This window comes from Quercus robur, chromosome 6, assembly GCF_932294415.1.
Source record: "Quercus robur chromosome 6, dhQueRobu3.1, whole genome shotgun sequence".
NCBI classification, from domain to species: domain Eukaryota; kingdom Viridiplantae; phylum Streptophyta; class Magnoliopsida; order Fagales; family Fagaceae; genus Quercus; species Quercus robur.
The window spans coordinates 1,647,175-1,672,080 of NC_065539.1; the positions used below are offsets into that span (position 1 = coordinate 1,647,175).

At 33.3% G+C, this 24,906-nt stretch overlaps 2 protein-coding genes and 2 long non-coding RNA genes across 9 annotated transcripts; 2 read left to right on the forward strand and 2 right to left on the reverse strand.

The window, feature by feature from the left end:
• Positions 1–4,108: 4,108 nt before the first annotated feature.
• Positions 4,109–6,331, reverse strand: LOC126690509 (uncharacterized). The gene is made up of 2 exons (XR_007644647.1): positions 5,524–6,331; positions 4,109–4,319 (listed from the first exon to the last, which is right to left on the reverse strand). It is a non-coding gene; the product is annotated as an uncharacterized LOC126690509 (long non-coding RNA).
• Positions 6,332–8,932: 2,601 nt separating this feature from the next.
• LOC126690510 (L10-interacting MYB domain-containing protein-like) lies at positions 8,933–13,295 on the forward strand. 4 transcript variants are annotated; one of them, XR_007644648.1, is made up of 4 exons: positions 8,933–9,488; positions 11,556–11,677; positions 12,447–12,585; positions 12,811–13,295. XR_007644648.1 is itself a non-coding variant. In XM_050385694.1 (3 exons), the coding sequence occupies exons 1-3, from the start codon at positions 9,312–9,314 to the stop codon at positions 11,184–11,186; spliced, it is 1,176 nt and encodes a 391-aa protein (XP_050241651.1). In that variant the 5' UTR covers positions 8,936–9,311; the 3' UTR covers positions 11,187–11,475. The 4 variants fall into 4 exon arrangements, 3 of the variants coding, with proteins under 3 accessions (XP_050241651.1, XP_050241652.1, XP_050241653.1); XM_050385694.1 differs by lacking the exons at positions 11,556–11,677; positions 12,447–12,585; positions 12,811–13,295 and adding exons at positions 10,101–10,466; positions 10,554–11,475 and having other exon boundaries at positions 8,936–9,488; XM_050385695.1 differs by lacking the exons at positions 11,556–11,677; positions 12,447–12,585; positions 12,811–13,295 and adding exons at positions 10,096–10,466; positions 10,554–11,475 and having other exon boundaries at positions 8,937–9,488.
• A 105-nt stretch (positions 13,296–13,400) lies between these two features.
• Positions 13,401–14,380, forward strand: LOC126689620 (uncharacterized). Its single transcript, XR_007644555.1, has 2 exons — positions 13,401–13,637; positions 13,718–14,380. It is a non-coding gene; the product is annotated as an uncharacterized LOC126689620 (long non-coding RNA).
• A 186-nt stretch (positions 14,381–14,566) lies between these two features.
• On the reverse strand, positions 14,567–17,087 carry LOC126690511 (protein BPS1, chloroplastic-like). Of its 3 annotated transcripts, XM_050385698.1 has the most exons (6): positions 16,630–17,085; positions 16,430–16,500; positions 15,986–16,065; positions 15,483–15,539; positions 15,323–15,393; positions 14,567–14,994 (listed from the first exon to the last, which is right to left on the reverse strand). In XM_050385698.1, exons 3-6 carry the CDS (start codon positions 16,058–16,060, stop codon positions 14,760–14,762), a joined length of 438 nt encoding a protein of 145 aa, XP_050241655.1. In that variant the 5' UTR covers positions 16,061–16,065; positions 16,430–16,500; positions 16,630–17,085; the 3' UTR covers positions 14,567–14,759. The 3 variants fall into 3 exon arrangements, with proteins under 3 accessions (XP_050241655.1, XP_050241657.1, XP_050241656.1); XM_050385700.1 differs by lacking the exon at positions 15,483–15,539 and having other exon boundaries at positions 16,630–17,087; XM_050385699.1 differs by lacking the exon at positions 16,630–17,085 and having other exon boundaries at positions 16,430–16,543.
• Between the last annotated feature and the right edge of the window lie 7,819 nt (positions 17,088–24,906).

A 24,906-nucleotide genomic window follows, 5' to 3' on the forward strand; every position in this document is an offset into this window, starting at 1 on the left:
ACCGTCGGTATAGGTTGCTAATATTGAAGACCTATTCTAGCGCTTTTAAAAGCACTGTAATAGGATATTACTCCTTTGTTGATATTGAAGACCTATCCCAGCGCTTCTAAAAGTGCTATAATAGAGTTTACCCCTTCCTTTATGTGATTAACCTATCCTAGTGCTTTTAAAAGCGTTGTAATAGGGTTTACCCCTTCCCTTATGTGATTGACCTATCCCAACGATTTTAAAAGCACTGGAATAGCGTTTACTTATTCCCTTATGTGATTTACTTATCCTAGCGCTTCTAAAAGCACTGTAATAGGGTTTACTTCTTTCCTTATGTGATTGACCTATCCCAACGCTTTTAAAAGAACTGGAATAGGGTTTACTCCTTCTTTTATGTGATTAACCTATCCCAGTGCTTTTAAAAGCGCTGTAATAGGGTTTACTCCTTTCCTTATGTGAGCGACCTATCCCAGCGTTTTTAAAAGCACTAGAATAGGATTTACTCATTCTCTTATGTGATTTACCAATCCTAGCGCTTCTAAAAGCATTGTAATAGGATTTACTCATTCCCTTATGTGATTGACCTATCCCAACACTTTTAAAGGTGTTGGAATAGGGTTTACTCATTCCCTTATGTGATTTACCTATCACAGTGCTTTTAAAAGCGTTGGAATAGGATTTACTCCTTCCTTTATGTGAGTGACCTATCCCAGCGCTTCTAAAAGCGCTGGAATAGGGTTTACTCCTTCCCTTATGTGATTGACCTATCCCAGCGCTTCTAAAAGCGCTGGAATAGGGTTTACTCCATCCCTTATGTGAGTGACCTATCCCAGCGCTTTTAAAAGCGTTGGAATAGGGTTTACTCATTTTCCTTTTCATAATGACCGATACACTCCTGAAACCTAAAAAATGACCAAAGTACCTCTAAAACCTAAATATTAACTGAAACACTCTTAAAACCTTAAAAAATGATCGAAACACCCCCCAAAACCTGAAAATGACCAAAATACCACCGAAATATAGAAAACGACCAAAATACCCCCATGCTTGAAAAAATACCAAAATACCTCGATAACTAAAATAAGACCAAAAATTTTTATCATTATTATTATTTGTAGGGATGCGTTTGGATCTTGGGCCCAAGGTATGATTGGATCCAAGTCCAATAAGTCCAATACAATGAATTATAGAGAATGGGTTCGAAAACTAGGTTCTAATGAATAGGACAATAGTTAGAATAGAGTTTAAAGGATAATCAAACAGAAATGGACTGGATTTCTCCAAGTAAATTGGTCCTCCGCACAATCCGAGGAGGTATGTTTTAGTATATATTGATTGGAAATAGTTACAAATATGGTTCAAGTTGTTATAGTGCTTTCTCTTACAAATTTCCTATCCTTTTTCTATCGAGAGTTTCTTACATTATATAGTTTCCTTTGGATGATCTTGACCCTACACTTGTTGATAATTTAAGCCACTACTTGAGTGCTTGTCCTATCGGACACCTCCTCAGGCCTTCTGTGAGTTGAGGTAGCCAAGGTAGCACTGTTTAGGGGTCTTTTTCACATTAATGCAGCCAGAAAGTTAGCTGCAGAGCATTTAATACGGTGGTAATAGCCTTTCCTTAGATATTTTCAAGCTTCCATCCCTCTTGTCCAGACGTAGGAAGCCCTAAACACATGGTATAGCATTCGAGATCTACAACTCATGGTATAGATTTTAGCTTATAAAGTTCAGCTTTTGTAAGGTTAGTTTGTTTATATATTTTGATAGAGAAACATGTTCAATGTGGTACGGCTTAATAATCGCATTAATAGCCAATAGTTAATACCATTTTCAAATTCAATTCATGGAGTTGCAATTTTCATTAAATCTTTCTATGGCTTGAAGCACTTGCATTTTAACAAATTGAACATATCTTTAAAGTCCTTTTATTTCTTTGTGGGGGGGGGGGGGGGGGGGGAAGGAGAGGATATGTTAAAACTTGGCATCATCAACTTATAAGAGAGGATATGTTCTTAGATGTTAGGAATAGAACAAAATGGTTACACGTTTGTTACGCCTAACTACCAAAAATTGCACATAAAGATGTATGCACCTGATCTACTTCCCTTTGCTTTTAGTGAAAGATTAAATGCACGCCAATGTTGAGATCAATCACTCTAAAAAAATAGTCTGTGCAATCATAAAATATTATTATTAGTATGAATTTTATGGAGTTGCGGTGTTCAAGAATTAAACCAAAATTCTTTTAAATTATCTATAATATTTTGTCCTCCGAAAATTTTCTCTCTTTAATTTTATTATATTGTGTTTCTTAAGCTATAGAGAGATTTTCTTCTTTATTTTAAATTTTATGGATGTAAAGAGATCTTTGATTTCATGAAATAATTTATACTCTCTCCTTCTTTGATTTGATTTACTTACTATCTTTGGCACTTGCCATCGGCAATTACTCAGGGCCACTCTTATGGACTAAATCAACTTATTCTCCAGTCACCATCATTGATAAATGAGAAATCAAATCAAGGTTATAGTTTTTCTATTTGGTTGCTAGGGTTTTTGTTCATGAAATTGCTATTTTCTATTTAAAAATTGCACCTGTAGATCAATATTTATAGTTCTTAACTTGACATTTTGCACCTATGGCTAAAATTTGTGTGGATCTTTGTAAGTTCAAAAATCTTTTCTCCATTCACCATGGTTTTTCATTGAGTAATTTCTTTCTCTCTTACTCCTCTTGACAAGTTTTGTTTTTGACTAGAAGAAAGCTTATTTGCTTTGAAGGTCATGCAGCACCTGTCTCATTTTATTTGTCCTCACCACAAGGAAAACATCTAGGTAAGGCAAATAATCTATTTTAAAGTTTGAATGGGAATTACCAAGTACAAGAGGTAAATCTTTAAGGGATGAGCTTAATTGTTTCTTATTTTCAATAATAAATCATTTTATTGCAATACCGAGTTTGAGAAATCCAATATGTTCATATCTCTATAGAATAGAGAATAGTAGAAGCCAATTTTATTACAACTACTTAAATTGAGTTGACTTAATTCCGTACAATTACAAAGTATAGCATGAAAGATAATGGAATTAATTGTTATAATTTTTATTTTCTTTTCATGTTTTGAATTTCCTCTATATTATTATTACAACTGGGCAAAGATTAAGAAAGTAATATTACTACTCTAATTTGAAGTTTAATGCGTCCTTCTCAAGTCATGGTCTTTATTTATATATTTGCAGTTTATATTTCTAACCGTTGATGAGAAATTAAGGCTCAGTTGCACAATATGTGTAAATTCTTCAGAAGGCTACTTTAAATAGTAAGTCAATGTGTCTCTTACATTTAGGTATTAGCTAGAATTATTTTCAAATGATTGTACCAATAAAGGTGAATGTGTATAAATTTTGTTTAACTATCCCATGCATCGTACGGGTTAGCAACTAGTTGTTCAAATGACGAGCAATCCTAAATTTTTTATGTAAAAATCACGACAGGTAACCTAACATTAACACAGTCACAATTACGAAATACATTATGTTACTTGATTTAATTTATGAGGAATATATATATATATATATATATAAAGATAACCATGAAACAATACACCAGAAAGACACCGATAACAAAAACTAACTCAATCTAGGGCAAGAGATACCAACTGAAGTAAAGGTAAACACAGTTTCACGACTTTAAGTGAGAAAAAAGGAGGCCTACTTTGGGCATATCACTGATTATTATTCGAACCCTACTCCGCTTTAGTCAAATATGGAGTTCCCTTCCCTATTACTTTGATTCTAAAGATGATTCTCAATCTTAATCTTCATTTTCTTTCTATTTTTTAATATAATTTTCTTTTGAGTTTAAATTTAGTCAAGATGTGGCAGAAAAGCTTTAGTTTACACTATCCAATTGTCACGCCCCAAACCCAATACCCGAATTTATGACCATGATCGGCATGCTAATATCAAGTTTAAACCTTATATTAACAAGAACCAACTTAACTTTTAGAAAATTTTTCCAAAATCTTCTCTTTTTCTTTTCAGAATAATTTTCTTTACTTCTTGATATCATTTTTCACTTGATAGTCAGAGCATCTACACTGTACTCAAAATATAACATAATCCACCAATCATTTAATTTCCACACTTTCACATAATACATCTCTTAATACTTTAAGGTACATAACTTTCTTTAGATCCTAAAATACACAATACTACAAAGCTAAACATCAAATTGCTAATTTAGGATCTATACATATAAAACTAAAACCAGCTCCTTCCAAACTCGACTAAGGCTCCCTTTGCTCCAAAATAAAACCTGTTAACTGAAAGAGTGGAAGGGGTGAGCTACACAGCTCAGTAAGGGTAAGATATATGAGAATTCAATAAGGATGCATGTAAATCAGCTCGTTTCATTCTATGAATATTCGAATAGGAGAACATCTTTTCATGCATAGTATTCTATACTATTCATAATAATAGTTTATACACTCTTCATAGAAAATAATTGTTCTCCTTTTTCTTATCAGGTTAATATTACTAAAACCTTTCAAATTAAACTTCTTTCATTTCCTACAAAGTCACCATATGTATATTCTCATTACAAAATAATTAGTTTAACTTAAATCAGATAATCGGCAACTTTGTATTAAACTATAAACATCTTGACTAATAAGAAAAATTTTCTTTATAAACTTCTTTTCATAAAATACTATATCTTTCATGGTCATAAAACTTAACGTTTCATAAAAAAACAGATATCTGATAACTTTTAAATGTAAACTTGTATTTTCATCAGAAGCTTTATCATTATAGTACAACAGAACTTCAGAAACTTTTATCTTTAATGAACAACTTTCTTTTCATCAGAAACTTCTTATTTTCATGAGAGCTTTTAACTTTTCATAATGCATTTAAACAAAATAATTCTCTCATGATTAATAACATAACATAGCTGTTCATATCATATTGGTTAGGTCATATCTGATAAGCTGTACAAAGAAGACCTCATCATATTTGGGTGCCCCCGTGTGTATGATATTGTCCCCTTTGGGAGGCCTGATGGCACATCCCCTCCAGGTTTTGTTCCTCCCCACCGTCCGTACACATTAGGGAGAAGGCCTTATTCAGATTAGAGTTACGGGCAGCCCCATTTCCTCTACTTTAAATGGCCAAATAGATAACATTTTTCCATGGAAAGCCAGTAATTAACCCCTACTAGCTGAGTTCAGATTACCAGAGGACATAACCCGAAAACATTTCATACTTTACATCATACTGAAATTTCTTGTTTTGCATGACATTTCATGATAATAGCATTTCCATTCTTTTCTTTAAACATCATTTTCGCGGAGTCAGTAATAGCATCAATATGCTGAAATCATATACATAAGGTTTCAAAAGCTCACGAACATATCTTTGTCAGAATAATGATTACATGTCATATCTCTAATTAAAAATATTTTAATGCATAATATACTTTAAAATAACCTCATGACTTAACAAATGCCCATATAACTTATCCCTTACCTGAAAGTAGAGGAACCGAGAGCCTAAAGTCGAAGGAACTTTGACTTGGATACTGGTAACACCTAAACCAAATATCAAAGATTATTACTATCTATAATTCCTTATCATAAACTTCACATTCATCTCAAAGCCTATCTCTTAGAATGAAGGAAGTCCTAATCCCACCTCAAAGAGGTTCCCACAAACACAAAATACATTCATCAACAACAAGTACAAAATCCTAGAGAAACCAACATTCTTATATTAATCCCATATCTCTAGAAGAGCTAACTTTATTTCAAAATGTGCTTTGAGGTTAGGGCAATAATGCATGCCTAAATATAAAATCTTTTAAGCATGGTCATATAACTATATTCATTCAGATGGTAACATACAACATGTCGGGCAAAACAGCTTCATACATACAACCGTCTCATGGTTTAGAACCCCTTCCTTTGAGTACTAAACCTCAAAACAAGTTACACAAGATTAATCTATGATCGAGACATACCAAAAGATAAGCATATTAAATTATAGCTCAAAACATTCACCCTAACTTGAGAATTAAATCCACAAAGTTAGGCATGTCCCTTACTATTCACTGTTCTATTCCGGCATCATAGGCTCCATTTGTAAAATACAAACGGGCTGCTCAAACACATCCAATTGTTATGAAATTTTACAGAACTACTCCCCTGTATGTCCAGTATATACCATAAAAATTTCGGAGTTAAAGAATAAACCCATGATTTACTAAAAATCACACAAGACAGAATACTCACATTTGTCCTGACAGAATTTCTTGCAACTTAAAAATTAAACCATTATTTTTATGTTCATCCAAATTCTGTGAGACCACTTCTATAACAACCACAAGCACAAACACAGAATCCCTATATGCAATTTAATACATAATTTATCATGCACAAACACAGAATCTGTCACAGTGACAGTTTTGCAACGTTTTTCTCGTAAATTCACAAACAATTATCAAAGAATGGTATTTTCATATGGGGATTTTAATACACTCATTAGACATGTTATAAAACACTTATACATAGTCATTTAACCATTTAGAGCAAAATACCAATAAGAACAAAGAAGGAAGAAAACAAAGAAGTAAAGCAAGAATGACCAAGGGAATTTCTGGTGCAGCCAAGAAGTCCAGCAAAATATCTTGGGTGATTCACGTGTATTGCTAGGAAAGAAAGGATAACTTACCTTTTCAACTTTCTTGCATTCACACTCACTTTTCTACAAAATAATATCACTTTGCATATACACACACATATATCCTTACCTTTATAAAGTTATATCCATCACATTAAAAGACCATATATGTTCTATAATATCTCATGCATCATATATAGTTAAAACACCACAACTATATATATATATATATATATATATCCCTACCTTTATACACTTAATTAAACACCAACAATTATATATCTAATAACTTAAACAACTTAATATAATTTTGTACATACTTAGTATATATTTAAAATACCGATAGCAATTCAGTTATGTATAATCTTTACAATTCTCATTCAATGGCATTATAAAATAATATGCTTATTAAATACTCTTCTATTAATTTTTGTAAGTAAGTGGCTTAAAATATTAATAATACTTAACCACTTAAACATATAGTTTAATTATAAAAATTGGGTTGGGGTGTTACACCAATAGTTGTATGTCATATCAGCATTTTACTAAACAACCCATACAACTTACCACACACAATAACAACTTATTTATAACATATTTCAGAAATAAAAATCAGAATCTCCTCCTTAGAAAAGGTTGCACCGATCCAGCCACCCTGCCACAGGGCCACAGATGCCATCACACACCATCGGAGACACTACTATCACCACCGTTTGATCTATTTTCCCACCCTCCACATCAACAACTAATTAGATGGTGCTGCACATGCCGCTTGAGAGAGCTAAGCCTCTTAAGGAAAAGAGGGACATCGAAAAGTTTAAACTGGAAGCAAGAAAGGAAGTTCAAGTGCAAACTCTTATGGGTTAGAAAGTACTTATGTTGTTGGCTTTAATTATCGCTTGGAAAGTAAAATTTCAAATATATATATAAAAAAAAAAAAAAAAAAAAAAAAAAAAAAAAAAAAAAACCATTTTTTTGGTAAAAATTCAAAGAAATTATGTTGCTGGATTTGTCGTTTATTGTGTTTCACATTAACAAAATGAATTTTTTTAGCATAAATTTTAGTCCATTAAAAAACTAAATTTTTAAGGAAAAACGAATTTGGTCTTGATGATGGTTATGGGTTCCAAGTCATATTGAAGATTATGTGTACTTGGGTTTCTTTTTAGAAGTTTCAGAATTGATATTCTGAGGTGGGTTGCTGAATCGGTGTTACTTGTTCTAAGAAACAGGTTTTAATTTCAAATTTTGAAATAGGTTATAATTATTGTGTTTGCATTGTGTGGTAAGTTGTACTGTTTTTTGGGTAAGACAATGACATGGCATTTAATTATTGGGTACATTAGGTGGCAAAAAACATGGCTTTTACACCATGACCGGACCCAATTTACACTCTTTTCTTTTTCATTTTTTATTATACATCCATCGGATAGGTTTATGGTCCACGTCCTCACCCTCTCCACACATTATTGAGGGAGGAGAAATTGTCAATTCTATTTTTTTTACCCAAGTGGAAATCTCGGGACTTTTTCAAATCACTTTAGGCGTTGGGGCCTCTAATTGTTTCTTGCTTTTTCTTTGTTAGTTTCTGGCCTTTAGTAATTTTACTTATGATTCTATCCCTTTTGATTTATCGTATTTTGCTATAGTTTTTTTGCAGAAGTGTTTAGTTTCTTAATTTGTTTTGCCAAATTCTGTACGAGGTTTATATTTATCTTTACTATCTATTTTATTAATCAATTTATTTTTGCTATAAATCTTGATTAAAGTGTGCATGGTATATTGTTTCTCAAAAAATAAAAAAAAGTGTGCACGGTATTATTCATGTTTTGAGATCATATATATTAATGACAAGTACTTACCAGCCTATGATGTTTTTCCTAGCATATTTTGAGATCATATTTATGACATTTCTCCATATCATATTTTATGGTGCATTATTTCCCAATTGAAATTAAGTTTCACTAGGACATCTCCTCATATACACTCAAATACGGCTTGATATTAGACTACGTATCAATGTTATCGTTGAGATTCATATGCTCAGGTTCATCCGTACTCTTTTATGAAACATATGATGTAATACCCGGAAAAAAAAAAAAAAGATTTAAAAGGAGGGGTATTTAAGTAAATTGATTATGGGGTCAATTGTTATAATTAACATTTGCTAAGGGATTTTTTAGAAAATAAGGTTGAAACCCTATTTATATATAGTGCCCGTTTGGTTTGAGAGTTTTCCAGCGTTTTCTTGAAGCTGCGTTTTATCAAGCTGGGACCCACGCCAAGCTGAAGTGAGGAAACGCAAGGCAGCAAACGCAAGTGAAACAAATACGCACCGTTTCATTTATTCCCAAATGCGTGTCACTGTTCATGGACCGTTTTACTGCTGTACGCACCGTTTCACTAAGCTGTATGCATTTCATTAGCAAGACCTGAAACAAAAATAGACGCATAAAAGACTTCCTGCTCGTCCTGTTCATGGCTTTGGGAGTGTGCTAAAACGGTGCGCTCATTGCAAACCAGGCTTGGAGTATCAGATCAAAACGGTGCGCAATTAATCCAAACGGCTATTTCCATTCTCAACTACCAGTGGCAGAATCCAATCAATCCCCTTCAATGCTCTGTCCGAAGCCTCTTCAATGTCTTTCACCCACCCACCAACCACAAAGCTATCAAAACTCTTCACACCAGTTTTTGTTTGCAAACCCAGTACGCAGAACCAAAAAAAAAGCTCACCTCTGTTCAACAAACGCTCGAGCTCAGCTTCTCTTCGCTTGGGTCATCGTTGCCGCCGCTGTGGAACAATTCATTCACGGGTAAGTTGTTTTCCATTAAGCTTCATCAAAGTGTGGTTTTTTGTGTTTAACCATTTTTGTGTGGTTTTTTGTATTCAATAAATCTCTGTTGTGTGGTTCTCTGTTGTGTGGTTCTCTGTGGGTTTATTAATCCTTCGTTTATGTCCATTGTTTCTGTTACTACCTTTGTTGAATCTGGAACTAACTCTGTTGAATTTGGAAATATGGGAGTCTACTTTATATTTTTCAGCTGAGCATGCCTAACTTGTAAAATGCACCCGAACTGTTTGTGTAAATGCCTCAATTAGTAAAGACCGAAGTTTAACAGAAATAGTTGAGCAGATTCAATCTGTGGAGGGTGGTAGTAAGCTTTATCAAAGTGTGGTTTTTTGTGTTTAACCGTTTATGTGTGTTATTTGTATTCAATAATGTTTGTGTGTGGTTCTCTATTCTGTGGTTTTTGTATTCAATGTCTATGTGGGTTTATTAATCCTTCGTTTAAACCATCGCTTCTGTTACTACCTCTGTGGAATTTGGATACATGTGAGTTTAGTTTATCCTTATCATGTGGGCATGCCTAATTGATTGTAAAATGCGCCCGAACTGTTTGTTTAAATGTCTCAATTAGTATAGACGGAAGTTGTAGGGAAAATGGTTAAGCAGAAGAAATCTGTGGAGGGTGGTAGTAATGATGAAAGAGCTGACTGGAAAGACCTTAAGGAACTAGAAGCTTTTTGTCGGTTCTGTGCTGTTCAAGTCATGGAGGGCCAGAGGAATGCCACTGGATTTTTGTCCAAAATTGGGGTTAATGAAGTGATTCGGCAGTTGGGTGAGATGGGAAAAGTGGTGACTTCTTTGCAAATAAAAAAAAAATGGGATCATTTAAGAAAAAGGTGGAAGATTTATAACAAGTGTTTGGATAAGGAGACTGGGTTGGGATATGATCCTGGAACTGGGAGGTTTGACACAACGGATGAGTGGTGGAACCGAAAAATTGCGGTTAGTTTTGATGAATACATAATTGTGAAACATTGTACTGTCTAAAATTATATTCTTGTATTCTAACTACTTGTTGTTCACATGTAGGCATGTCCCGATGCAAAAACGTTTAAAACGAAGGGTTTGCCGAATCGTGACCTCATGAACATCATGTTTGGAGGCACAGTTGCAACGGGGAAAAAGTCATTTTGTACGAGTGGTCCAATACCAACGGATACCACCGAAGGGTCTGGGGACTCCGATGATAACGTAGAATTTATTGACCCCCAATGTGAACCCGTTGTGAATGTTGACGCAATGGAGGTTGAAGGTCCATCATCGTCGAGGGCAGGACCGGCAGTGAATAAGGGGAAAGGCTTGGCAACCAGTGTCCACATCTTCAAACCAATTTCCAAGAAACCAAAAAAGAAGCGTTCAACTGCGCAAGAGATGTCTGACTCTTTGAAGAGCATCTCAAATGTCATTGTTGAAAGATCTAGTCTAAGTGCCTGTACACCATCTGCTCCTACAGCAACTGCTCAGGTTAAAGCAATTCTGGACATGGTGTTGAGTCTTCCCGGGGTGTACTTGGGTCATTACCTTTATATGTTCAGCACCATCTATTTCATGGAAAAAGAGCCGGGTAGGCATATGTTTGAAGCACTTTCCGATAACAAGGAGCTCCAGCTGAAGTGGCTAGAAAAAGAGTACCAAAGGCACCCTGATTATCATTTTGAGTGAAGGAACAATGGATTGGCTTGATAGGGTTGTGTAAGCTTGGTGTAATAATCAAACTTGAAGTGTTCTACTTGTTGCACTATTATGTTTCTTTTTTTTTTTTTTCTTTTTTTTTGGTAGAAACTAATGCTTGTTATGGGTGTGTATGTAAGACAATGCTCATCATTCCTATATGTTTGAGCTATATTTATATATGTTTGTCCAATGCTTCTTTTTATCTGACTTTTTTGTATTTTTTATGGTTATGCACTGTTATGATGGTTGTTTATCTAATTTTGTAATATTTTTTTTAGTTTATGGGTTTTTCTTTCTTAACCAAGCTGGAGTATTATGTTATGTAATTTGTATTATTTTTAAAAAAAAATGTTTCAGTTTTGTAATGGTGGGATTGAGTATGGTGAATCGTTGATGATGTTGTGAATGCTCATAGAGAGGAGATTGATGATGTTTATGTGAAGGATGTGATCATTGTTGCTGTGAAGTGCTGCATTAAGGTACTATCTTCCTATTGTTTTAAATTGTTGTAGTTTGTACATAAGAATCATATCTGATGGCTTTGTTTTGTTAACTGGACACCTCAATTTCGTTAATTGCTGTGAAGTAATATACACGTATTATCACATTATTATTGATGTGTATATATTACACATTAATATATATATATATATCAGTTATTAATTATTAATGTTACGTGTATATATTTCAGTTATACAAAGTGTATATATTTCAGTGTATATATTTCAGTATATATATTTCAGTGTATATATATACGTGTATATATATACATTTTGTAGAGTGTATATATTACACATTAATATATATATATATATATATATCAGTTATATATACACGTAATATATACACGTAATATATATATATATATATATATATCAGTTATATCATTTATATATACACGTAATATATATATATCTATATCAGTTATTACACATAATATATATATATATATATATATATATCAGTTATATATACACGTAATATATACAAGTAATATATACACGTAAGTTAATATTTTTGGTACATTTGTTTTCTCATGTAAGTTAATATTTTTTTTTTCCCCTTGAATTCCTTTTCTCTGAAAATTGAAAATATCTCCATCACCCACCACCAAACCCAAATAAAACCCACTAAATCAAGAAACGTGTTCAAGGCACCAATTTCCTTTTTTCGCCTTCCTCATTTTTTTTTTTTTTTTTGTTATTGCTTATACTATTTTGTAATTATTATTTTCTCTTGGTTGTGTAGCATTAGATATCATCCGTATTTGAAGGCTTTGAATTTTTAAGCTCGATATCTTTTAGATCATTGTGCAATAGCTATAAAGCAGTCTCAAGGTATACAAAAGGATGGATTTGCTAAGAGACTCATCTGATTCCCAGCACCAGTGAGTTTCTATACTTTCCCCTCTAGATGTGAATCTACAATTTTGATATCGCACTGGATGAAATCGTGAAAGCATATACTTAGGATTGTTAATTTATTGGTATGACCATAGTTTGAGCCTATAACTAATAAAGGTAACTTAAAATTTAACAACTTGTTTTTAGCCTACATATTATAGTATCAAATGAATAAATGTACATGCAATAAAAGTCGGTAACATATACAGGGACGCAGACTTCGACCTGAGCGATGACACTGTCCTCGCAGCATATCTAGCTGGGTGTGCATGTCTAGCTTACGTGGATGCCTACATGACCAAAGTACCATTGCATACTAATATACAAACAGGCTTAGAATGGGTATAGTATATTTTAACTGGACATGATAAGAAATGTCGAAGAAATTTTAGAATGCCAAGCTATGTGTTTAGACAATTGTGTAATACACTGCGTCAGTATGGATATTACGGTACCAGAAATGTTTGCTTAGAAGAGTCTCTGGCAATGACATTGATGGTACTTGGTCATGCTGGGGGTAACAGAATGGTACAGGAAAGATTTCAGCACTCCGGTGAGACAGTGCATCGACACGTGAAGACGGTAGTTACATTGTTAGCCACCGTTATGGCACCAGACATTATCCAGCCTGCTGATCGTACATTTCGAGATGTGCCAGAACATATTCAACATTCACATCGATATTGGCCACATTTTAAGGCACCTTCTAAAAGAATTTGGTATCTTAAGTTGATTTAGTTAAATTATATTTATAGTCATACTACGTATTTTATTTTACGTGGTATTTTTGTGGCATATGGTTAGGATTGCATTGGTGCAATTGATGGGGTCCATGTCCCCGTCGTCGTTGGTGAGAATGAGCAGCTCCCATACTATAGCAGGAAGGGGACCACCACAACAAATTGCATGTGCGCATGTGACTTTGACATAAAGTTCACATTTGCATGCGTTGGATGGGAAGGGTCAGCGCATGACACGAGGATTTTTTCAAGCTGCCTCAATGATGACAGTAACAACTTTCCAAAAGCTCCACTTGGTTTGTAAATATGCAATTTAATTACGGTATTAAAGTATGTATTAATATAATAAAAATTTAATAAACGTGTTTATTTGCAGGAAAGTATTATCTAGTTGATTCAGGATACCCTATGAGAAGAGGGTTCCTTGCACCATATAAAGGGGAGAGGTACCACATTGGAGAATTTTGACCTTCTGAAGTGTTGCATCGTCCAGAGGAGAGATTTAATTATCTCCATTCATCACTCCATTCGGTCATAGTACGAACTTTTGGAGTTTGGAAGAATAAATGGGAAATTTTGAGACATATGCCACCCTTTAAGATGCGCACTCAAAACTTGATCATTGTTGCTACAATGGTTCTTCACAATTTTGTTAGAGCACATGAGATAAACAATGACGATTCATGTTCCAGATCTATAGGGGGCATATCATTTGGTAATGAGAGAGGTTATTATGATGTCGTGGCAGAAGCAATCTCAATCTTGGATGAACCTGAGATGAAACAGGTTCGTATGGATATCACAGCATCGATATGTGCGGACGATGACTGATTTTTGTGGGAACCATAACTGATGGTTCACAAACTTTGTGGATTTGTTTTGTTGGGAAGCATAAGGATCAAGTGTTCAATCTGTATCTTAGCAACTTTCAGGAAACTTGATAGTTTATCCAAATTCACACAAAAAGTGTTTTGTTGTTGGCATCGACTATGTATTTTTCACAAGTAGAAATAAGACCAATTATCACTTTCGTACTACAGTGCTCGCATTGTACTCTTTCTGATACGTTAGTGTGAAAAGATGAAGTTCACACTCAAAAAACAGATTTCCAATGAATTTTAAAATAAATTTGCATAATATAAAGGCAAAAACAAATACACAACGTGTTCAAATAGATTGTAAAATATTGAAAATAAATGACATTAATCAGGAAACTTGATTTAAAAAAAAAAAGCCATTCAGGCAGAATAATATCAAATAGAAAAGAATCAATAATTAAGATTGTACTCTTTCTACTACTTTGCAACCTAGCTTTGGGTCAGAGACACTACTACTCTCTCTAACATTATAGAGCAAAGCATCACGCCCAATTAAAACTACATGAAAAAAGCCATCATATTGGTTTGTACGAAGATCTACTAGTCCCTCTGAAAGTCCACACCATCTTGGATCATGGGATACAATTTCTTTACACTTGTATTAACTGCTTCGAGCTCTTTCAAAACTGTAAATCTTCCAGTTGAATATAAATTTCTAATTTCGCTATTAATGCTAGTTTGCAAACCGGTCAAAGCTTGTGCCCACAAATATTTGTCATCAACATTCAAATCAAACAACTTTCTTCGAAAACCGGAGAAGGATGAAGCAAAGACACTGCAGATAACAGCAGAAAACTTCAATCAATAAAAAACTTCACTCTTATTTAGCCCAAAGATCACTTTTTTTCCAGCAAAATAACATTTTTTTAGGGTCAGTAAGAATATAACAGGAATTGAAATTCCAAATTCCATAAAGATCACTTCACTCTTATGTGCTCATTGGCATTTTCTTCACATAAAGTTATATAATGTTCAATAATAAATATCTTCTACTAGAAACACAAATGTCTAGTATATGTATTACAGAATGTATATGTATGGCTTTTATGTTACATTATATAGTAATAAACATCTATCATGAGTGATTAAGATTGAACACATACCCTATACCACCTAAGGGAATGCCATGACAAGAAGTTACAAGGCGTCTAGCAAATAGATTGATAGCAACCCCCTACAAAGAGAACAGAAAGATGCTCAAGGAACCCTTACCATAACCAATCCACCAATACAAGCTGGATAGGTAAAAAGAAAGAAAGTTACATTTCCTTTAGCAGCCTCTTCTCGGACATGGTGCCACAGACGAAATAATATTGGAGCCTACCAAATATAACAAACAATATAGTTGGCACCCATGAAACCATAATAAAGGGGCTAAGGTCCTAATGTTCGTGAATTTGTCATGTGATTCTGATGCATCAGCAATACCATGGTAAGGATGCAGAAATATAAGCAAGTAAAAAATATCTGTGAAGGAAACCATAAGCACATACATACACAACAGATATGTGTGCGTGTGTATTGTATGTATGTATGTATGTACAGATCTGCATGTATGTGTTTGTGTGTGTATATGTCCTTAGGCCTTTCAAAAAAGCAATTAACACATTTATATGCTTGATTATATAAAATAAGAGAAGCAAAGGATTTTAAGGGTCCAAAGAGAAAAGAATACAACATTTAAACGTTTTAAACATATAGAGAAAGTTCCATTGTAGTCCTTAGAAAGTAAAAGGGAGAAGCTGTCTCAGTATATAACCAAGCACCTTATTAGTTGAAGACTTAGAAAGTTCCCTCTCTTCTTCAACGAGATCATTTCCCAACACCTTCCCCTCAAACATCTTTCCTGTATTAAACAAAGAACAACCACATCAGGCCATTTGCATTTTATAAATGTCTTTAAAATATTAAAAATAATAATTCATGAAATTGCATATGATAAATGTCTTTAAAATATTTAAATGCTAAAGTCACTCAACAAAAGTCGGGCAATGCCCTGTTACTTGGAAAGTGCATTTTTATCAAAGTGCAAAACTCTTCTTCATTTGAAGCACAGAATGAAGAACACCACAATTGAAAATCAGATAAAGAGAGGGCATTCACAATTCTAACATCTTTGTTGAGAATATTTGGGATCACAGTACATGTCAAAAATAAAATTAAAAGAAAAACATTGTCAAACGAAACAAAGAGATTGAAAGAAACATTACATTTTCTGAGCAACCATTGCCAGCCTTCTGAACACTTTCAATGGTTAACTGAAACAATTAAATTATGGGCACTGCAAAAGACAAAACCAATGGATATTATCACTGGGAAAAAATAAAAATTAAAAATAAAAATAAAAATAAAAATAGCCGAGCAACATTTATGGAATTTTAAAAATCGATCGGAAAGGGGAAACAATTACCTTCAGTACTGGGTAATATGACATCCATTTGCAGATAAAACCAACAATCTTGCTAATCGAACAATTTACATTCCTATATATTTATGGGAAGAGATGTGTCATGGGTCGGAGCTCGAGGGACGGAGGGAAAAGGGTGAAATGGGTTTCTGGAAGGAAGAGAAGACACCGGCGTCGGACTGGTGTTGTCTTCCGATAGATGGATTTCTCACCTGGGCTCTTCGCCGGCGTCGAACCGATGTAGGTCTTCCTTCATCAATCTCGGATGGGCGTGGAACTCTCCGCAGCAGAGGCTTAGCTAGGGTACGGTGAGGAGTGGAAAAGAAAATCAGAGTAAAATTTTGGTATTTATATGCTACAGTAATTTCAGCAGTGCTACAGTACTTTCAGCCAAATTTATCACACGCGTTTTCCTACTTATTTGCTACAGTGTTTTCAGTTTTCAGTTTTCAATTTCAGCAAAAATAAGCTCAATCCAAACGGACCCATAGTCTAATTTTTTTAAGTCAGCGTATAATGGTAGAAATAATTTGAGAGAGGAGACTACTCAAAGGATTGAAATAGAGAAGGATTGACTACATTCTTGAGGTAAGAGCTTAAGAAATCTTATTCTTTTGTCAAATTTAAACTTTATGAGGTATTAGAATATTTTCTTATGTGAGTATTTTGGCCAACAGTGAGACTTCCTTTAGCCATGGCCGAATGGGTGTGTTCTATGAAATTTTCTTAAGGAATTGAATCGGATTGATAGAGAAAAAAATAGTAATAATAATAACCGCTTGACGCAAAGAAGAAACGTCCACTTCTTTCTAATATATTATTATTGTTTTTTTTTTTACTTGGTAGAGGAAGAATAGTTTCAATAAAAGCTTGTGGCAGAGCTTGGTTTGTGTGATTTGTACTCATGCCAAAAGAAAGCTAGAGGCGGCAGTGGCAAAAAAGAAAAGAAAAAGGGAACACGTGTAGAACCATAGATTGAATGATTATATGTATCCTAAGTTTTGTTAGTGGCAGCATAGGATATATATATATATATATATATATCTATCTATTGAATACATGGATTTTTATTTTGAGATAATAAAGAGAAATTATTGGATATTTTAGAATTCTTTCTGTTATTCAGGTACCGTTATAAATCCTTCTTAAATTATTTGATTATTGAGTAAAAAATATTTGAAAATTATTTTAGGTAATATCTAAGGATTTTAGGGGAAGTGATAGGGAAAAGTTCTTGTTGGAATGGCTTTTAGAGGTAAGTAACCTTATCCTAATTGGTTTTATTGTGCGTATTTTAACTACTAAAAATTGCTTACATTTTCTATTGTATTACTGATTTCAAGTAGAGAATTATCACAAATATATCTGATTACTGAATATATGATGTATCCTATTTAATTTTTTTAGCTATATTGATTTAAAATAAGAATATAGAGATATCACAAATATATTTGATTATTGAATATATGATTATATATATACGTATTTGAATAAGATATATTTTTGTTAGAAACTATGATTTTATACATACGATTATGGACAATTTGACTATGAATTGATTTTGATACCCAAACCAATGGGGGTTATTCATTGGTATTCTGATACCCAAACCAATGGGGGTTATTCATTGGTACTCTGATACCCAGCCAATGGGGGTTATTCATTGGTATTCTGATACCCAAACCAATAGGGGTTATTCATTGGTACTCTGATATCCAAACCAATGGGGATTATTCATTGGTACTCTGATACCCAGCCAATAGGAGTTATTCATTGGTACCCTGATACCCAGTCACGAGGATATAACATGACCATAGTTATAAGATTGTTAAAAATATGAATTACGTTTGAATATTTGAACTATTTTGAATCCTTAAAACTACATATGTGATTTTGAAAATGTATGAGTATTTGAACTATTTTGAGTCAATTAAACTGCTTATGTATCTTTTTTGGAATGTACTGTAAGTTATAGCTTTGATATATGGAAAACTAACTACTTTCTAAACCATCTATGATATATTTGTTAGATTAAAGTATTTGATCTATTTGCAACTTTTTATTTTAAGACTATGAAACTTTTTTAGTTATTTATGAAAACCCATAATATATTATAACTTTTGAAGACTTATATTTCATCTTATTACTTTACAGATCTATTGCTTGATAGAACTTATTAGGACTTTCGTTATTTATTGAGTTATCAACTCACTCCCTTTTTTTTCCCCCCCAATTTCAGATTGTGAAGAATAGCGAGTTTTGATGTTGTGTTGTGAGTAGGAAAGGAAGCTTAGTGATTTTGGGATTGGATGGTCTTCTAATAGTTTTATATTTATCGGCCAATTGGCATTATGTACATGAGGTTTGGATTTTGTTCCTTTTAAATTATTGGAGATCTGTTCATAAAGAAATTGTTGAGGTATTTTGGATTTATTTGGTTTAATTTTTGAGGATAAATTTTAGTTGCTAAGAAGGCCTTGCACACTTGTAGGGTGCTTACTTTATAAGCATGCGGCGGTTGTCACGTGGCTGTCTTTATAGTTGGGTTCGGGGCGTGACATATGAAGATGGTTTAACACAATTATTAATTTTATAATTATTATTATGTTTTGATTACAAAGTTTATTACTTTTTTTTTTCTTATGATTATATATTGCTAGTATGATTCATACAGCATCTTAAAATCCTTTCATGGTTATTTCAAAAATCCAGAAGCGACAAAGCTAACAATAGATATTGGATATTTTAATGAAGAGGGACAATTATTTGTTGTGGACCGAATTAAGGAGTTCATAAAGCCTTATGGCTTTCAGGTGACTTATCCTTAGTTGATTGTTAAAAGTTCAGGTGCATGTAATCTTACTAACCATTTCTTGTGAGAGGATAAAAGCTATCTGTTTCTTTTAGAATTTCTATTGACTTTGAGGATCTAACAGTGCACTAGTGCAGGCATCTGACTTTTGGATAGTTTTACATTTGCTCATATAGCATTACTGGGGAGAATACATATGTTCTTCCCCTGTGAGTGAATGATCCATGAGCCTCCCGATCATGTTATGTATTTTAAGGAGTAATGAAAATTAGCTGACCTGCAACATTAGCACTAATGTTCTCTGCTTCATTTGATATTTTTCTCAATAGCTATTCTTTTTTCTAAGCAAAAAAAAAAAAAAAAAAAAAACCAAAGTGCTATATAACTTGCTCTACGGACGATTTTTCACCATGTCAACAGTCATCTGATTAGTTTTGAATTGGTTGATTAAGCCCTAAAACCTTTTCTCAAATCCTTCTCCCTCCACTATTATTTCCTCTCTTTTACTTCTAATATCTCATATTTTACAACTTAACTCTAATTTTGTATTTAAGTTCTATATTTGCACTTGACTATTTGTTTGGTGGCACCGGCCGAGCTTTAAGGGCTGCTGATTTCTCACACTGAAATACCAGATGCTGTTGTGATCCCGTAAGTGTCATTATTTTCCCCATGCTTTATAAGCAGTTATAAATGTCCATCTGTTGCCTTATCTTTGAATCACTGCATGCATTACAGTTTAATTTCAATCTTGACTTTGTAAATTCCCTGATGCCAAAGATGGTGAGATCCCAATTGCACAAGTTGTGCACTCGCCAAACAGCTTGCTAACAGAAGTAGACGTTCAGAAATTTATTGCAATGTAGGTAAAGGGTCTGCAAAGCATCATTCAGTACAGGAACGGAACTAGGATTCAAAGTTGGGAGACAGGCTTAATATAAGTTCGTTGAATTTCAAAATGTCCATTAACATCTTAATCCCATATTTATGGATAGATATATGATCATGTTGCAATGAACTAATACTTATTTTATCAATAGCAATTTCTCAAAATGTTGTTCAATGATTTTCAGAAAATAGGATATTAGTAATTGCTTTTAATTTATTTGTATTTTTCAAAAAATCAAATATTGTAGTTGACTTTCTCATTATCTACAAATCATATAAAAGTTATATAAATTATAAGGATACATTTTACATCTATGTAACATTCAATAATTTCTTGACTTGTAAATAATGAGAAAATCAATGTTTATTTGGTTTGGTTTGGGTCTAATTGTTGGAACAATGAATTTATAAAATTGGAAAATAATAATAAAGTATCTCAAAATTAATTAAATAAATAGTGAAATGAGTACTCCTTTTATCTTTCTTTTTTTGGGTGAAAAGTACTCCTTTTATCATTTCTTAATTATCTTTTGAACAAATTTTGACACATATATTGATATATACTCCATCTAGCACTATAGCAAATACGTGCCACAACCCCCTCCATCTAGAGTGCTTTCATCCTCATAAAAATGAAAAATTGGCAAAGGATCTACCTCACAGGCTCACATAACAAATCTTAGATAGAGCAGAGAGAGGGAACTGATAAAAGATTTCAAAGAAGAGAGGTTAGATTATAGAAGGAAGAGTCTTTCTTTTTTTTTTTTTCTTTTTTTTTTGGGGGGGGGAAACAAAGAAGGAAGAATCTAATATGCTATATTGCCTAAAGGGTATTCTTGTTATCTAGATTTGTGATTTTTTTTGATTGGTTTTTTTGGTTTGTCTAATTTTTTTTTTTTTTTTTGGGGACAACTGGGCAAAGAGTAGGTTATAAATATATAATTTTTTTTTTTCTATTTGGGTTTCATGGATCAATTTGTAAATATTTTAGGGAAGGGGAGCCAAGTATATAAATTTTGGGATCATATGTTAAAAATTTTGTTTATATGCATACAAAAGTCAAATTTTAAAAAATTTGTTGGGGGGGGGGGGGGTGGGGGGCATAGACCCCCTCTGTCCAAATGTAGTTCCGTCTTTGATTCAGTATGAAGGAATTAGGAAGGGCAAAAAAACCAACCTTTTTCAATGATTGATTTGATCTTGAATAACTTAAGCACACAGTAATTATTTGGATGATATCTGTAAGGTTGAATTTATTCAACTATGTGTTGGCTTTATTCTGTGCTAAATTTACTTATAATTCAGCATTTAGAAACCCTGTATTTAGGTGAGAATAATTTAAGGGTTGTGTGTGAGAGTGTGAAGAATTGATCAAGTGTGTGCATCAAATGGCTTCTCGCGACTGGAACTCATGACTGACTCGCCATAATCAAACACACGTGTGAAGTATGCAGGAAGTTGAAGGGTCAGGACAGCTAGATTACTACAGGACAAAAGGTATAGTCTGACCATTCTATTAACTAATGACTGGAACTCACAACTTGTCCCAGTTGCAAATGACTAGCCAGTGCACCCTGTTTTACAAAAAAAAAAGACTTTTCACCTTCCTTCTTATACTCTACTATAAATACTCTTATACCCACGAAATGTAGAGAGTTTCCAGAGAGAATTTTCAGAGATAAATCTTAGAAAACAACAAGATTAATTCATCCACAATCTTATACCTTTGATTCTCGAAATTCCTCTACTCCGACCCTCTCCATTGTCATACCCTTGAGAGGATCTTAAGTGAAACTCTTACCTCACCACATTCAGAGCAATGAGAAGGTTATTGGTGTTTGGGATGCAGTTCAAGAAAAAACCAATTCATTTTGGTTAATGCAATGGGTTAATTGCGGGATCTGGTAAGTTAGAGAAGACAAGGTTAGGCATAACCCTGTTGGAGTAAGAAGCTTAGAAGGCTTAAGTGCATCAGGTAGATTAGGCTTGAAGGGTCTATTGATATTCATATATCTCAACTGATTTTCTAGTATAACATTTTACCACTTGGAGAGCAGTGGAGAGGTTTTTCACCGAGTTCTTCGGTTTCCTCTTCGATAACACATGTCAGTGTTATCTTACGTTTGCTTTTCTCTATCCTTTACTCGTCACTTTTAATCACTGCTGTGTTAAAATTAAATTATGGCTTAGAGTAGTTTGCATGTTTGGGTATAGTTTATATTTATCATTCCACACATATATTGTTTGAGTATAAGCTTGTGTTGGTTATTTTGTAATTGGGGGTCTGAACATTCACTAATGTTTTACACACTAAGTGAGCTTTCAATATCAATTGCAGCGATGGCAGTATACCTTTTTAGATAAATAGTCATTTCAGTCTGGAACTCATCCATTCAGAAATCACTTCTCTATTTAATGTTTACCTTTCAAAAAATAAGGTCATTTTGTGAGAACCTCAATGGTAATTACAATAGCAAAAGTCTTAACGAAAAATTGTTCCGTTGATAGTGGGATATGCCTCATGCTTCTATGACTATGAGGCCCTTAGTGCATCCTCTTGGATTTATGGAACCAGAACCATGCAGTCTCTCATTAATTAGCGTCATTTGGTGTAAAGTCCTGGCCAGCAAAATTCTTAATTCAAAAGTAAATGTCCCAAAACCTAATATATGATATTTCATATTTGCTAGTTAATGTGAACTCTACACAGGTGTGTTGGCCTGGAGATAAAGCATTGCCATCAAATAGTAGATGCTCTGGTTCAAATTCTATGATTCCTATCATCTGCTCAAGAAAAAGCCATTTTGTGATATCTTTTGCTGCTCATGGATGCTTGCATAAATTAAGTTTGTCACCATGTTTCGTGAATGAACGTGTATTGCTAACAACTGATGAAGAGGCTCAAACATTCCTTTGCTTGAAATTCAATCATTTTTCTCTAAGATCATTTGTGTGAGTTTTATGGGCCTGCTTGGTGCAATATACTAAGTACACACACTCCGTTCCTGCTCCAACTATGAAAGGAACCTCGATAACCTTGCTACCTTTGCCCCCTACCTCCATGAGCTTTGATACCATTTGTTGGGGAGATAAACACCTTAGGAAGTTTTCCTTGAGTAATTAATATAACATATAAAAACACAATTTAATCCAAAAGGCCTAAGTCCAATGAGTATATACTCAATTATGTTATATTAACTACTCATTATTCTCATCATTATTCAATGTGGAACTTCACTCACACGTGTATACCCAACACAGTGTCCCAAGGTCAGCTGTAGGAAATATCTTGAGAAGAGAACTCATAAAGAAAGTCTGATCCAAGATATAAGGAACATAGGTTGTATTACACTATTACTAATACTGAAATGTAGACGCCCTTCAGGAAAAATCCCTTGTAGAATTGTATCATTCTTTGTTTGAATTATAAAAAAGCTTAATCATTTAGCCAAAAAAAATACAGAAATATAAAAGCCAAGAGCATGTAGTTCAGTCGTCTTGTCTAACTCTCTCTAGGGAGAGATCTTGGGTTTAAATCCCTTGTTCCCACTTATTGTAAATTTGTAATACAATTTTTTTTTCCTGAAATGCATAAACATTAAGGTGAATGGAGCCATGTTTTTTTCACAGGACCATATATTTTGGAGAGGTTTGTTCCCCTTTGGGGGGGCATCAAGGCTGCGTGCAATCTTGTTTTAACAAATGCCTACCTAAGGTAAATGGATTCTAAAGGAAAAATATATTAAAGCTACTATATATCAATTTGGTATCGCATGAACAATATAAGATTTATTTAGTAAAATTTGTGATTCGTGATACATTATTTTGTAAGATTTATGTATTATATTTCTAACATTACTCTTCTAACAGAGGCACATGAGTACAAGATGAAATTGCCCACAAACCTAGAAATTAAGATGGAATCACTCTTACGATTCAATAGCTATTTTATACCAAACTTCACGTTTAACAATGTCTTTTTTTAACTAAGAACCGTGTAATTTAACTAACAATTCTTGGTATTTATAACAAAGATATATAAATATATTTATATATATATATATATATATATGGGTTCAAGCTATACTTGGTGTAACTTCACAAGAGTTATACATTTTTTGAACCATTGATTTGTATTAGATCTAAGGGTGAAAAAAATACTCATAGTCATGTATTTATTGTTCTCAGGGACGGAACTAGGATTCAAAGTTGGGGGGGCAGGCTTAATATAAGTTCATTGAATTTCAAAATGTCCATTAACATCTTAATCCCATATTTATGGACAGATATATGATCATGTTGCACTGAACTAATACTTATTTTATCAATAGCAATTTCTCAAAATATTGTTCAATGATTTTCAGAAAATAGGATATTAGTAATGGCTTTTAATTTATTTGTATTTTTCAAAAAATAAATATTGTAGTTGACTTTCTCATTATCTACGAATCATATAAAAGTTATATAAATTATAAGGATACATTTTACATCTATGTAACATTCAATAATTTCTTGACTTGTAAATAATGAGAAAATCAATGTTTATTTGGTTTGGTTTGGGTCTAATTTTTGGAACAATG